Source organism: Bombina bombina, chromosome 7 (assembly GCF_027579735.1).
Source record: "Bombina bombina isolate aBomBom1 chromosome 7, aBomBom1.pri, whole genome shotgun sequence".
NCBI classification, from domain to species: domain Eukaryota; kingdom Metazoa; phylum Chordata; class Amphibia; order Anura; family Bombinatoridae; genus Bombina; species Bombina bombina.
This window is the reverse complement of record NC_069505.1, coordinates 20,836,775-20,850,774: the sequence shown is the minus strand read 5'-3', so window position 1 is coordinate 20,850,774 and position 14,000 is coordinate 20,836,775. Positions and strand designations below refer to the sequence as shown.

Genomic DNA, 14,000 nt, shown 5'->3' with positions numbered 1-14,000 from the left:
GTGCACAGGAAAGTGAATAGAGGTTCTATGTACATATTACTGAGTGTGCACAGGTAAGTGAACAGAGGTACTATATACATATTCCTGAGTGTGCACAGGTAAGTGAATAGAGGTACTATATGCATATTACTGAGTGTGCACAGGTAAGTGAATAGAGGTTCTAAGTACATATTACTGAGTGTGCACAGGTAAGTGAATAGAGGTACTATGTGCATATTACTGAGTGTGCACAGGAAAGTGAATAGAGGTTCTATGTACATATTACTGAGTGTGCACAGGTACGTGAACAGAGGTACTATATACATATTACTGAGTGTGCACAGGTAAGTGAATAGAGGTACTATATACATATTACTGAGTGTGCACAGGAAAGTGAATAGAGGTACTATGTTCATATTACTGAGTGTGCACAGGTAAGTGAATAGAGGTACTATATACATATTACTGAGTGTGCACAGGTAAGTGAATAGAGGTACTATATACATATTACTGAGTGTGCACAGGTAAGTGAATAGAGGTACTATGTACATATTACTGACTCTGCACAGGTAAGTGAATTAGGGGTATTATATACATATTACTGAGTGTGCACAGGTAAGTGAATTAGGGGTACTATGTTCATATTACTGAGTGTGCACAGGTAAGTGAATAGAGGTACTATATACATATTACTGACTGTGCACAGGTAAGTGAATAGAGGTACTATATACATATTACTGAGTGTGCACAGGTAAGTGAATAGAGGTACTATATACATATTACTGAGTGTGCACAGGTAAGTGAATAGAGGTACTATATACATATTACTGAGTGTGCACAGGTAAGTGAATTGAGGTACTATATACATATTCCTGAGTGTGCACAGGTAAGTGAATAGTGGTACTATGTACACATTCCTGAGTGTGCACAGGTAAGTGAATAGAGGTTCTATATACATATTACTGACTGTGCACAGGTAAGTGAATAGAGGTACTATGTACATATTCCTGAGTGTGCACAGGTAAGTGAATAGAGGTACTATGTACATATTCCTGAGTGTGCACAGGTAAGTGAATAGAGGTACTATGTACATATTCCTGAGTGTGCACAGGTAAGTGAATAGAGGTACTATGTACATATTCCTGAGTGTGCACAGGTAAGTGAATAGAGGTACTATGTACATATTCCTGAGTGTGTACAGGTAAGTGAATAGAGGTACTATATACATATTAGTGACTGTGCACAGGTAAGTGAATAGTGGTACTATATACATATTCCTGAGTGTGCACAGGTAAGTGAACAGAGGTACTATGTACATATTACTGAGTGTGCACAGGCAAGTGAATAGAGGTACTATGTACATATTCCTGAGTGTGCACAGGTAAGTGAATAGAGGTACTATGTACATATTACTGAGTGTGCACAGGTAAGTGAATAGAGGTACTATATACATATTACTGAGTGTGCACAGGTAAGTGAATAGAGGTACTATATACATATTACTGAGTGTGCACAGGTAAGTGAATAGAGGTACTATATACATATTACTGAGTGTGCACAGGAAAGTGAATAGAGGTTCTATGTACATATTACTGAGTGTGCACAGGTAAGTGATCAGAGGTACTATATACATATTCCTGAGTGTGCACAGGTAAGTGAACAGAGGTACTATATGCATATTACTGAGTGTGCACAGGTAAGTGAATAGAGGTACTATGTACATATTACTGAGTGTGCACAGGTAAGTGAATAGAGGTACTATATACATATTACTGAGTGTGCACAGGTAAGTGAATAGAGGTACTTTGTACATATTAGTGACTGTGCACAGGTAAGTGAATAGAGGTTATATGTACATATTCCTGAGTGTGCACAGGTAAGTGAATAGAGGTACTATATACATATTACTGAGTGTGCACAGGTAAGTGAATAGAGGTACTATATACATATTACTGAGTGTGCACAGGCAAGTGAATAGAGGTACTATATACATATTACTGAGTGTGCACAGGTAAGTGAATAGAGGTACTATATACATATTACTGAGTGTGCACAGGTAAGTGAATAGATGTACTATATACATATTACTGAGTGTGCACAGGCAAGTGAATAGAGGTACTATGTACATATTACTGAGTGTGCACAGGTAAGTGAATAGAGGTACTATATACATATTACTGAGTGTGCACAGGTAAGTGAATTCGGGGTTGAGAAATTTCCCACAGAAAACTGAATAATCTGAAGCCTACAAGCAGGCAATCTTTGTCTAGTAATGTTGTGACCCAGGAGTCATTTAACCATCTCATCAGACTCTATCCTTTATATAGTGTTTGTCGAAAACATCATCATAAGTTTTGATTACAAACTACACCTTAGCAATTGCTGCCCCCACATCCTTTTGTTGTGCCAGGGTAAGATTTAGAGTCATTTCATATTTAGACATGCTCTATTAGTTTAGACCGGTCATGAGTCAAGACTCTTGACTCTAACCTCCTCTTGACTGAAGATATTGACCGTGTCATTTAATATTCTCAGAATGGATTGACATTCTTGCATTCCAATTTTTTACCACATTGTGAAAGCTTTAGACCACTCTTTAGGTACCATTATTTTTTTACGTTTACCTATGTAAACGCTAAATATTTATACGAATGATATTAAAAATGTGAGATTCTGACACATAAGGAATCTTTCTTTGATCTGCAACGGGTCAACGTTATGGACTTCAGAAAACAGGTTCCTAGCTAAAAACGCCCAAGATAAACGGTCTAGTCTGCAGATTGGCTCTCCTGAATTTCCAATCAGGATTATATAGTTCCACTGGTTTGCTTACAAAAGTAATTTTATACAGGAACATTAATCAGGAGATTGATACATCTTCACTTTCTCCTAAATCTCAAGAGAACATCTCTCTATACAAATTATTCTCCTGTGGTTATCATAAAAAGAGACAGAAAACAAGACCATCAATATAGCATTTGCTTGATTGTCTATACTCACAAATGCATAGAAACACAGCTACCATATCAAAAACACAATCATCCACAATGAATTTGAAAGAAAATGGAGCTACACAATTATGCAATAATGTCAAAAAAAGTAATATAGTAAATAAAGTGTCCCAGTGTCAGACTCTCTTTAAAACAAATGACAGCTCTCTAATCTGGAGGTCGGCTGGTGTGACCAAAATAAAGATGCCAGTTCTTCTCAGCCATAGATTAGAGATGATTATTTTATTATTCATGTTATTATATTTTTAATAGCTTTTATATTTATTTAGCTGAACATAAAGCTAATTTCCAGGTGTGAAGATCAGTACTGTACATTGGCACATTCCCCCAAACCTTCTCACTTATCAGCGAGCTGGTAAAATCTGTGTGACACCAAATGTCTTGTGACACCCCACGGCACCATAGCTGATAATTATTGTACGAGACTTTACAATTATTTTGATTCAGCAGTAACAACATGTTCTCTTTTGGAAGAAGGAACCACAAAACAAACCTTAATTCTTTGCTATGTAATGAATAATACACTAATGCTGGAGTACTGCAAAAGCTATAATTGTAAAGGGTACAGTAGTATATAAATCACTTAGAAAAGAAAAAAATGATCCTGGAACTCCGGGGGTTAGGACGTTAAAAAAAAATACATTTATTGAAAAAGTTTAAAACGAAACATGCAGGGTAATGAAGATTAACCTCCTGACGCGTTTTGCACTTACTCTAGCACTTAATCATAGGAGTCATCTATTAACATCATTACCTATTTAACTACTGTCAGCCAATCAAATGTCTAGAGGCAAAACCTGGGTGGGAACTAGGCACAAACCCTGTTATAGTAGAATATATGATATATAATGACATAATTGTCTGAAACATAATATATACAAATGATAAAATAAGAAAAAAACATATGTTAAATAAAACATGTACATATTAAAGGAATAGTTTAGTCAAAATGTAACTTTCATGATTCAGATAGGGCAGCAATTTAAACAAAACTTTCTAATTTACTCATATTATCAATTTTTCTTCATTCTCTTAGTATCTTTGTTTGAATTTAAGATTAGGAGCCAGCCCATTTTTGGTTCAGAACCTGGGTAGCACTTTCTGATTGGTGTCTAAATATAACCACCAATGAGCAAGCGCTAGCCAGGGATCTGAACAAAAAATGAGCTGTATCCTTAGCTTACATTCCTACCTTTTCAAATAAAAGATACCAGGAGAACAAAGAAAAATTGGTAATAGAAGTAAATTAGAAAGTTGCTTAAAATTTCATGCTCTAGTGCCGATATCAGAGTTACTAACAATGCAGACGGAAATCCTCAAATTCATATGGCACGGGAAAAGGGCAAGAATTAATAAGGACACTCTGACCAGACATAAATCAGGGGGAGGAGTGGGGCTTCCAGACCTAAGATCTTATTACTATGCAGCTAGAATGGCCCAAACCATCCAATGGCATAAAACGACAAAGACTCCACAATGGGTTCAACTAGAAACTGATATCATGGAGGTAGGCAGACTAGACCGACTACTATGGGCAGACAAACAAGATAGACCCCAATCTCTAAGGCAATATGTAGCAATACATCACACTATAACTTTATGGGACAAATTGACCAGAACTCATGCAATTATTAATAATCAATCTCAAGCTACACCCTTAATACCCATCAAGTCAATAATAAGTTCTAAATTACAGGGAAAATGGGAAAATAAGGGTCTATACCGTATTGCGGACACACTTGTAAATGGTAAGATAATAACTTTCAGCAGTATGAAGGGCTAGGGGAACCTGATAGAAATCTATGGTTTCAATACCTACAACTCAAATCAAGGGTACAAGAGATATTAGGAAACACAAAGAGAGAGCATAACACCACATATGAGTCATTGTGCCTATCTAAAGACTACAGGAGGGGCATAGTTACCATATTATACCCAATTTTTAATGTCAAAGAAAAAGATAAAAAAAACTGTGGCATGATAAAATGGGAAAGGGATTTAGGCAGATCTTGGTCAGCAGAAACATGGACAGAAAATATTCAGAGAGGTCTTAAATTCTCCCCTAATGCTAACTTAAAAGAAAATTACCTCAAAGTAATACACAGGTGGTACATCTACCCCACTAGAGGTGTTAAAGATGAAGAGCGTGCGCATCATCAATGCTACAGAGGATGTAACGAAGTGGGGACATATCTACATATGTGGTGGCACTGTGGGGGGGTCAAACGGATATGGGATTACATCTCAAATTACTTAAGCATGCTATTAGAAGCAGATATAGTCCTTTCCCCAGAGCAGGCCCTATTACATTTCCCACTAGAAGGACATTTAAAGAGACATTCTAAATTAGTTAATATGATTTGTACTATCACACGCATGTGTATAGATAGGTATTGGAAGACGGCTACCCCTTCATTTGAGTATATCGAAAAGAGAATAGAATACCACTATAATATGTAGAGTGCCACAGCAGAACTCTTAAACACTAAAGACCGTTTCATTGAAATGTGGGAACCTTATATTATGCATATTGAAAGGTCTAGAAGGATAGGAAGGACCGACATATAAAAGGCCAGAGTTAGAGGAAGTAGTGTGTGAGAATTGTTTCTATCTGTATGGACTAAGATACTTTGTTGGATACAAAAATACTATTCGGAGTAAAATCCCGATAAGTCTATAATAAATGTGACTTCTTTTTGTTGTACTGTTTTTCTATTTTTTTTTAGAATTAACCTACATTGCTTCATGTTTGAAGTTTATTTGTATTATGATGTTTTGATATGAAAAAATCAATAAAAAAATATTTAAACAAAATTTCATGCTCTATCTGAATCATGTAAGAACAAATTTGGGTTCTGTATAACGTTAAGGGAACCTAGTGCCCAATCTAAATATACAAAAGAGCTCCCTTTTTATCAGGCATTTGTCCTTTTACAATTTCAATCATTTTGACAGAAAAATAAGGGGTATTAGAAAAATGTTCATTATTAAAAGGTCCGTTAATAGAAGAGTCCTTACTAGTATGATAAATATTCTAATGCTAAATTTCAATGTGGGCAAATATGGCGCCAAGTGGCAGTTCTACAGGGGTGTTAGTGGTGCAATGCTCTCACATTATTCACTTTCATAGCAATGCTGAAGCATTTAACTAGTCCACATCTCTCAAGTTCCTACCAGATGCTATGAGATTGTCCTGTTTTAGATTATACAGAACCTAATACTGAGAGTTGTTTGACAATGATGCAAAACTGTAGCTACAAGTACTGTGTTGAGTGTCACCATCAAAACAAATCAATAGAGGAGGAACCCTTTACTAGTTTAGAAAGCAATTATCCCTAACCGTACTGAACGAGATTGCTCCCCCACTTATTCATCGTATTAAGGACATTAACCTGTCAGACAGTGCTGTTAGACTTCAGTTCTGACAGTCTGGCCATTCACAAACCTGATTGGTTAAAATGATTAACCAATCAGGGTTGTTAAAAAAATCTTTAGAGAAGAAACCTTAACTGTTATGGTATAACCCGGATATCGAGGGTTAATAATAGATGAAAGATGCCCTTAATCCGGGAATAGCAACACTCGAACCCAGTTAATACACCGGCGGGGAAAATACACAAAATCTTTCTCTCCTAAAACAGGCAAAAAATAATCCAAAGTAGCAATTCCCCCCAAACACAAGACCAAGCTCCGTCTTGAGGGTAAAACAGGAATAATTTTATTGAGGGCTACATGCCCGGTATTTAAGCAGGTCTCCCACCTGGTACCAGTAAACCCCTCCTCTCTATCCTGGAGATAATTGGGAAGAAATACAATTATCTCCATGGCTAGAGGAAAAACGCCCTTTTACAGGATACAATAAAAATACATTATATAAACAATTAAACAATCAAACACAAGAAAACAATGAATTCCTTCCTGGCACCTAGCAGTCTGGACTCTGGAGGGGATTACACAAGGTGAAAGCGTATCACCTAAACCTAATTACAGTAAACAATAGCTGATGCCAGGAAACCTGTATCAGAAAATACAGTTTCTCAAAGACTGAACAAGGAGAGAGTTAACCCGTTTAGTACTGTTGGATTCACACCCTGTACCTATAATGGGCACAGGGTGACATAAACATAATGCCTGAATCCATAATCCGTAGGGATGTTGGCAGTTTCAGCAGTGTTCGGGAGATTAAAAAAAAGAATAAACGAATGGGGAAGTACGGACAGGAAATCATACAAATCCACACAAATTAACCAGGAGAGCCACATAGTTCCAGGACAGAGGGGTCTGTCACACGGCTCCCTCCTTGTGGGATACTCCAGCAGACCCGGCTTGACCCTTTGGCGGTTCAACTTGGGGATGAACAGACTAGGAGGTGGTAGGAATGTCAGTTTGCCGGGACAATCCATCTGCATTCCCGTTCTGCTTACTGGGCTGGAAGCTGATGGTGAAGTTATAGGGTTGGAGGGCTAAACTCCCCTGCAGCAATCTACCATTGTCTCCTGAGACCCGGTTAAGCCAGACTAAGGGATTGTGGTCCGTTATGAGAGAGAATTCCTGTCCGTATAAATAAGGGCTCAACTTCTTCAGTACCCAGACCAGGGCTAAACATTCCTTCTCCACTGCTGCATAACTTACTTCTCGAGTTAACAACTTTCTGCTTAAGTATGCGACAGGGTGCTCTCCTCCATCCTCCCCGACTTGGCTCAGCACAGCCCCCAGTCCATACATGGAAGCATCTGTATGAACGAGAAAATGTTTGTTAGGGACTGGGGCAGCCAAGACAGGGGCATTCACAAGAGCCTGCTTCAGTGCCTGAAATGTGGCTTCACAAGCTGGAGACCACAGGACCTGCTTAGGGAGGTTCTTCTTAGTCAGGTCAGTCAGGGGCTTGGTGATAGTACTGTAGTCCGGGACAAAACGTCGGTAGTACCCTGCCGTCCCCAAGAAGGCTAGCACTTGGGTCTTAGTGATAGGTGTGGGCCAGTTAGCCACAGCCTCTACCTTGGCTGGCTCCAGTCTCTGGCTCCCACACCCCACTCTGTGACCCAAGTACTGTACTTCAGCCATACCTAGATGACACTTGTCCGGTTTCAAGGTCTGGCCAGCGGCCCAAATCTTATCCAGGAACACCCCTACATGGACTAGGTGTTCCTCCCAGGACTCACTGTAGACCGCAATGTCGTCCAGGTATGCACAAGCAAATTCCTGGAAGCCATCGAGGAGTCTATCCACCATACGCTGGAAGGTAGCCGGAGCATTCTTCATCCCATGACCTTAAACTGATACAGGCCAAATGGGATGACAAATGCCGACTAGGGGATAGCATCCTCGGCCAAGGGAATCTGCCAATAGCCCTTACACAGGTCTATGGTGGTCAGATAGTGTCCCCTAGCAATACGGTCTAGTAATTCGTCTACCCGGGGAATCGGATAGGCGTCAGTGGTGGTCCTTTCGTTGAGCCGCCTGTAGTCCACACAGGACCGGGTGGTCCCATCTTTCTTAGGTACCAGGACTACAGGTGAAGCCCAAGGGCTATCGGAGTGTTCGATGACTCCCAGCCGAGCCATCTCCTGTATCTCCTTCCGCATTCCTTCTCGGACTGCTTCGGGGATACGGTAGGGGGGCTGTCGCAGGGGATTCTGTCCAGGGGTCTCTACCTTATGTACAGCTAGGGTAGTGTAGCCGGGCTCTTGGGGGAACGTTGCCTGCTTCTCCCACAGAGGCTGTCTTGCCTGTACCTTCTCTGTAGGGCTTAACCGGTCCCCTAGCTGCACAAGACTAGTGAGGTCAGTCTGGGGGTCCTTCTCTAGTAAGTCGGCCAGGGGTAAATTCTCTGGGTCGTCTGCAGCAGGGGCACACACTGCAGCGACATCCTCTGGCCTCTCCTGATACTCCTTCAGCATGTTCACATGAAAGGATCGCTGGATCCTTTAATCTGCACAGCTTGCTATAATATAGGTAGTATCACACACCTGAGCTAACACCTTATACGGGCCCTGCCAAGATGCTTGCATCTTGTTTGTCCTCACAGGCTTGATCACCAAAACTTTCTGTCCAACCTGGAAGAACCGCTGCCGGACACCCCGATCGTACCACCTCTTCTGTCTCCCCTGGGCCACCTGGAGATTCTCCCTTACTATCAGGGACAGTTTCTCCATGTGGTCCCGGAGTCCCAGGACATATGGTACTATGGGGGTCCCCTCCTGCTCTGTCTCTCCCTTCCAGTGTCCTCTAATGAGATCCAGGGGTCCGCGGACCCTTCTCCCATAGAGTAACTCAAAGGGAGAGAACCCAGTAGATTCCTGGGGCACCTTTCTGTACGCAAATAACAGATGAGGCAGGAATCGCTCCCAGTCTCTGCAAGTGTCAGTAAAAGGTCCTGTTAGTCTGTGGGTGATAAGGCAAACTGAGCAGTGGTTTAATGCTGCACACCTTCCACAGCTGCTGGGTGAGCACAGCGGTAAACTGGGTCCCCTGATCGGAGAGAATCTCCTTAGGGAACCCGACCCTAGTAAAAACCTTAACCAGGGCATCAGCTACTGTCTCTGCCTCTATATTAGACAGTGCTACTGCCTCTGGGTAACGAGTGGCATAGTCCACCACGGTGAGAATATACTTCTTACCTGATGGACTAGCTCTGGCCAGTGGACCCACAATGTCAACGGCTATGCGGGAAAAGGGTTCCCCAATGATAGGCATGGACATAAGCCTAGCTTTTGGGTGATCCCCCTGCTTACCCACCCGTTGACAGGTGTCACAAGTACTACAATATACCCGCACATCACGGTTAAAATTGGGCCAGAAGAAATTTTGGTTGATCCTATGAGCGGTGTGGTGGGACCCTAGATGTCCAGCTAATGGTACATCATGCCCAATCCGCAGAATCTCTTGCCGGTATTTCGCAGGCACCACCAGCTGCCGATTCTGTGGAGGGGCAGTACTTTTCTGGGCAGGTTTAGGGATTCTATATAACCTATCCCCCACCCACTCATAACGTTCCCCATCTACCCCCTCTTCTCCAGCATCTTCCCTAGCCCTATACTTCTGAAGGGTCGGATCCTCCCTGGTTTTCCTCCTGTACGTCTCTGGGGTATCCCACCCTAAGGGGGCCTGATCTAGGGTACAAGTCGGGGGAGAGAGTCTTACCTGGGTCTCAGCAGCAGGTGGGTCGGTCTCGGCGGCATGGGTCTGGGCACGGGTTGTCACAGGGTTAACATCAGTGGGACCCATCAGAGCGTAGGCAGAAACAAGGGGGGCCAAGTCATTTCCAAGGAGAACATCAGCTGGTAAATCTTTCATGACCCCCACATTCACATGTCTAGTGCCCACTCCCCAATCCAAATGTACCTGGGCAACAGGTAGGCGGAACACAGCACCCCCTGCTACCCTCACAGCCACAGTGTCTCTGGTGTGCTGGTTCTCGGACACCAAGTTCTTTTGGAGCAAGGTCATGCGCACATGGTACCACCAGTATCTCGTAGACCACTGACCTCCTTCCCATTCACTTTAACCAGTTGCCGGTGCTGTTGTCAGTTATCCCGGTGGGCAGCTTAGAAACATAGAAACATAGATATTAACGGCAGATAAGAGCCATAGGCCCAGCAAGTCTGCCCGACCTTACCTAACAGTATAAACTTATCTAGTTCGTAGGATAGCCATATGCTTGTCCCATGCATTTTTAAAGTCCCCCACAGTGTTTGTTGCTACTACCTCTTGAGGAAGTTTATTCCATAAATCAATCACTCTTTCTGTAAAGAAGTGCTTCCTCAAATTACTCCTGAATCTACTACCCTTTAGCTTGAGCTCATGACCCCTTGTTCTTGAATTTTCAATTTTATGTAAAATACCCACAGCCTCAGTTTTACTAAACCCTTTAATGTACTTGAAAGTTGCTATCATATCACCTCTTTCCCTTCTCTCCTCTAAGCTATACATATTTAGGTCATTGAGCCTATCCTGGTAAGTTTTATTTTTTAGACCATGTACCATGGGGTCTGCTTCATGTAGGATGCCCCAGCATTCTTCCTCCTCTACGCAGTGGGCAGCAGGCTGGGGGTTACGTGGGTTTCCACCAGCGGGTTTCCTCCAGGACTGTGCTTGGTTCGCTGTGTTTAGTGGACACTCTGGTCTTTTGTGCCCTAGTTGCTTACATCCGAAGCACCAAATGGGCTGCGAGTAATCCCGTGAGTTGAACCGGGCTGGCTGAGGATAGTTTGTGGCTAGAGGTGGTGCTGTAGAGTGGTGCGCCGGGGGTTGGTAACCGGTAGCTGCTGGGGTGACTCTGGGTCGGTACTCCACTCTGGCAGGGGTGTTAGTGGCAGCAGTGTCCAGTTTGCGGGCATCCGTATACTCATCTGCCAGGCGAGCAGCTTCATGCATTGTGGAGGGTTTACGGTCCCGAACCCACTCTCTATCTCCTGCGGATAACTTGTCGAAGCAATGTTCCAACAGGAATAGCTGCAGCACCTCTTCCCCGGATATGGCTTGGCACCCCGCCATCCAGTGAGCTGCTGTGTGGTGCACCCTACATGCCCATTCGACGTAGGAATCTCCAGCTAGCTTAACAGTGTCTCTGAACCGTCTCCTGTATGCCTCCGGTGTAACCGCATACCTGGAGAGTAGAGCCTCTTTTTCAGCATTATATTCCCTGACTTCCTCATCCGGAAAGGCCCGAAAAGCCTCGCTGGCCCGGCCGGATAATTTTCCGGATAATATCGTGACCCAGTCCTCTGTGGGTACCTTGTGTAGGGCACATTGCCTCTCAAAATCCGCAAGGTACCCATCAATCTCTACTTCTGTTTCAATGAAGTTTTTAAAAGCTGCAAAATGTATTTTCTCTTTTCCACTGGGGTTGCTGTGACTTGGGCTGCTGCAGCGCCGCCTTGGCGAAGTAGGTTGGCCTCCACAGCGGGTTGGGGCCATAATGTAGTCGGGTTGGGGCCATAATGTGCCAGTCTTATTTTAACCGCACGGTCAAAGCTTGATTCTTCGGGGGTTCTGTCTGATATGCTGGGCCCATTGGTTCTTTCGGTCCCTGGTACTCCATTCATCTTGGTCAGTATTGTAATAATCTCCCTCTTCCTGAGGTTACTGGCTTGTCGGCCCAGTTTTTCTAGCAGGTCTTTAAGGGTAGCTCTTTTCAGCCTTTCATACAGTACTCACATTAGGTCCGGATGTGTAGTTGCTCTTCTGGGAGATGAGGACCATCCCGTCGCTTGCCACCAGTTGTTATGGTATAACCCGGATATCGAGGGTTAATACCAGATGAAAGATCCCCTTTATACGGGAATAGCAACACACGAACCCAGTTAATACACAGACGGGGAAAATACACAAAATCTTTCTCTCCTAAAACAGGCAAAAAAATAATCCAGAGTAGCAATTCCCACCAAACACAAGACCAAGCTCCGTCTTGAGGGTAAAACAGGAATAATTTTATTGAGGGCTACATGCCCGGTATTTAAGCAGGTCTCCCACCTGGTACCAGTAAACCCCTCCTCTATATCCTGGAGATAATTGGGAAGAAATACAATTATCTCCATGGCTAGAGGAAAAACGCCCTTTTACAGGATACAATAAAAATACATTACATAAACCATTAAACAATCAAACACAAGAAAACAATGGATTACTTCCTGGCACCTAGCAGTCTGGACTCTGGAGGGGATTACACAAGGTGAAAGCGTATCACCTAAACCTAATTACAGTAAACAATAGCTGATGCCAGGAAACCTGTATCAGAAAATACAGTTTCTCAAAAACTGAACAAGGAGAGAGTTAACCCGTTTAGTACTGTTGGATTCACACCCTGTACCTATAATGGGCACAGGGTGACTTAAACATAATGCCAGAATCCATAATCCGTAGGGAGTTTGGCAGTTTCAGCAGTGTTCGGGAGATTAAAAAAAAGAATAAACGAACGGGGAAGTACGGACAGGAAATCATACGAATCCACACAAATTAACCAGGAGAGCCACATAGTTCCAGGACAGAGGGGTCTGTGACATTAACCATCATACAACATGACTTGGAAGATAAGTTAGATGATTCCTTTTGTGGGCAGAATGTCCTGTAGAGACAGTAGAGTCAGACCTAATTTAAAGAAGAGGCAGGATCAGATAGAACATACGAGGAACTGAAGTTCCTTTGTTTCCTCTGTTTCATTGAATGGAAGATCAGAAATGTCAGAGCATCATGGGAATTGTATTTCAGTATTCAAACAATACAGGGATGATGCTGTGATGCTGACAACACACAATATAACAGTAACATAAATAATATCCCAATAGATTATTTTCCTGAAAACACAGAAATAGAGATTTTAGATTTTTCTAGATGAGTGATTATCAGTAGATGTACTTACCTCCAGAGGTGGTAGAATAGAAGAGGTATGTTCAGACCCAGAGTAACCCACTCAGCAGCACACATAAACATTAAGCAAAAGAGTCCATGGATGCAGTACTCAGGTACCACCAGCTGAGGGAGTGAGAAAAAAGGGTGGTGAGAAAGAGGGACAAATTGTACGAGAGAAAGATAGACTTCCTGAATGAGTAAAGGGCACCATAGACACAGGACAGTAAATGAAGTATGGGGATGAAAAGACACATATACTGTACATAGTATATAGATTTACAAGTATAAATCTATCATGCCTTCTATTTAGAATACGATAACTCTGAGCTACATATGGGCTAATGTCAACATTCATAATATTTCCTAAAGATGGAGGATGGTTACCTTACACGGTCAGCTTTTGTATGCCAAAACCAGTTGTGTATGCCGAGACTAGTTGTGTACGCCAAGACCAGTTACTCATTATAAGGTAACACTGACCAAATACCTGCCTTTTTCACACTACCCTCCGCCTTTAACTGTAGGCCTAGTCCTAAAACCAACCTCAATCCTAATCCGTTTCCAGCCTTCACCCTAGCCCTAGTCCAAAAGCCAACCCTTACTCTAACTCTTAATTCAAACCAAATTAAAGATCTAGTCCTAAAGCCAGCCTGGATCCTA

The 14,000-nt window shown here is 42.5% G+C and overlaps 1 protein-coding gene across 1 annotated transcript in view; it reads right to left on the bottom strand.

The window, feature by feature from the left end:
* Positions 1-14,000, bottom strand: part of CNIH2 (cornichon family AMPA receptor auxiliary protein 2) — a 186,497-nt gene that overhangs the window by 63,268 nt on the left and 109,229 nt on the right. The window contains exon 4 of the mRNA XM_053688844.1: positions 13,351-13,463. Within this exon, the coding sequence (XP_053544819.1) occupies positions 13,351-13,463 (113 nt within the window). The remainder of the gene's footprint in view (positions 1-13,350; positions 13,464-14,000) is intronic.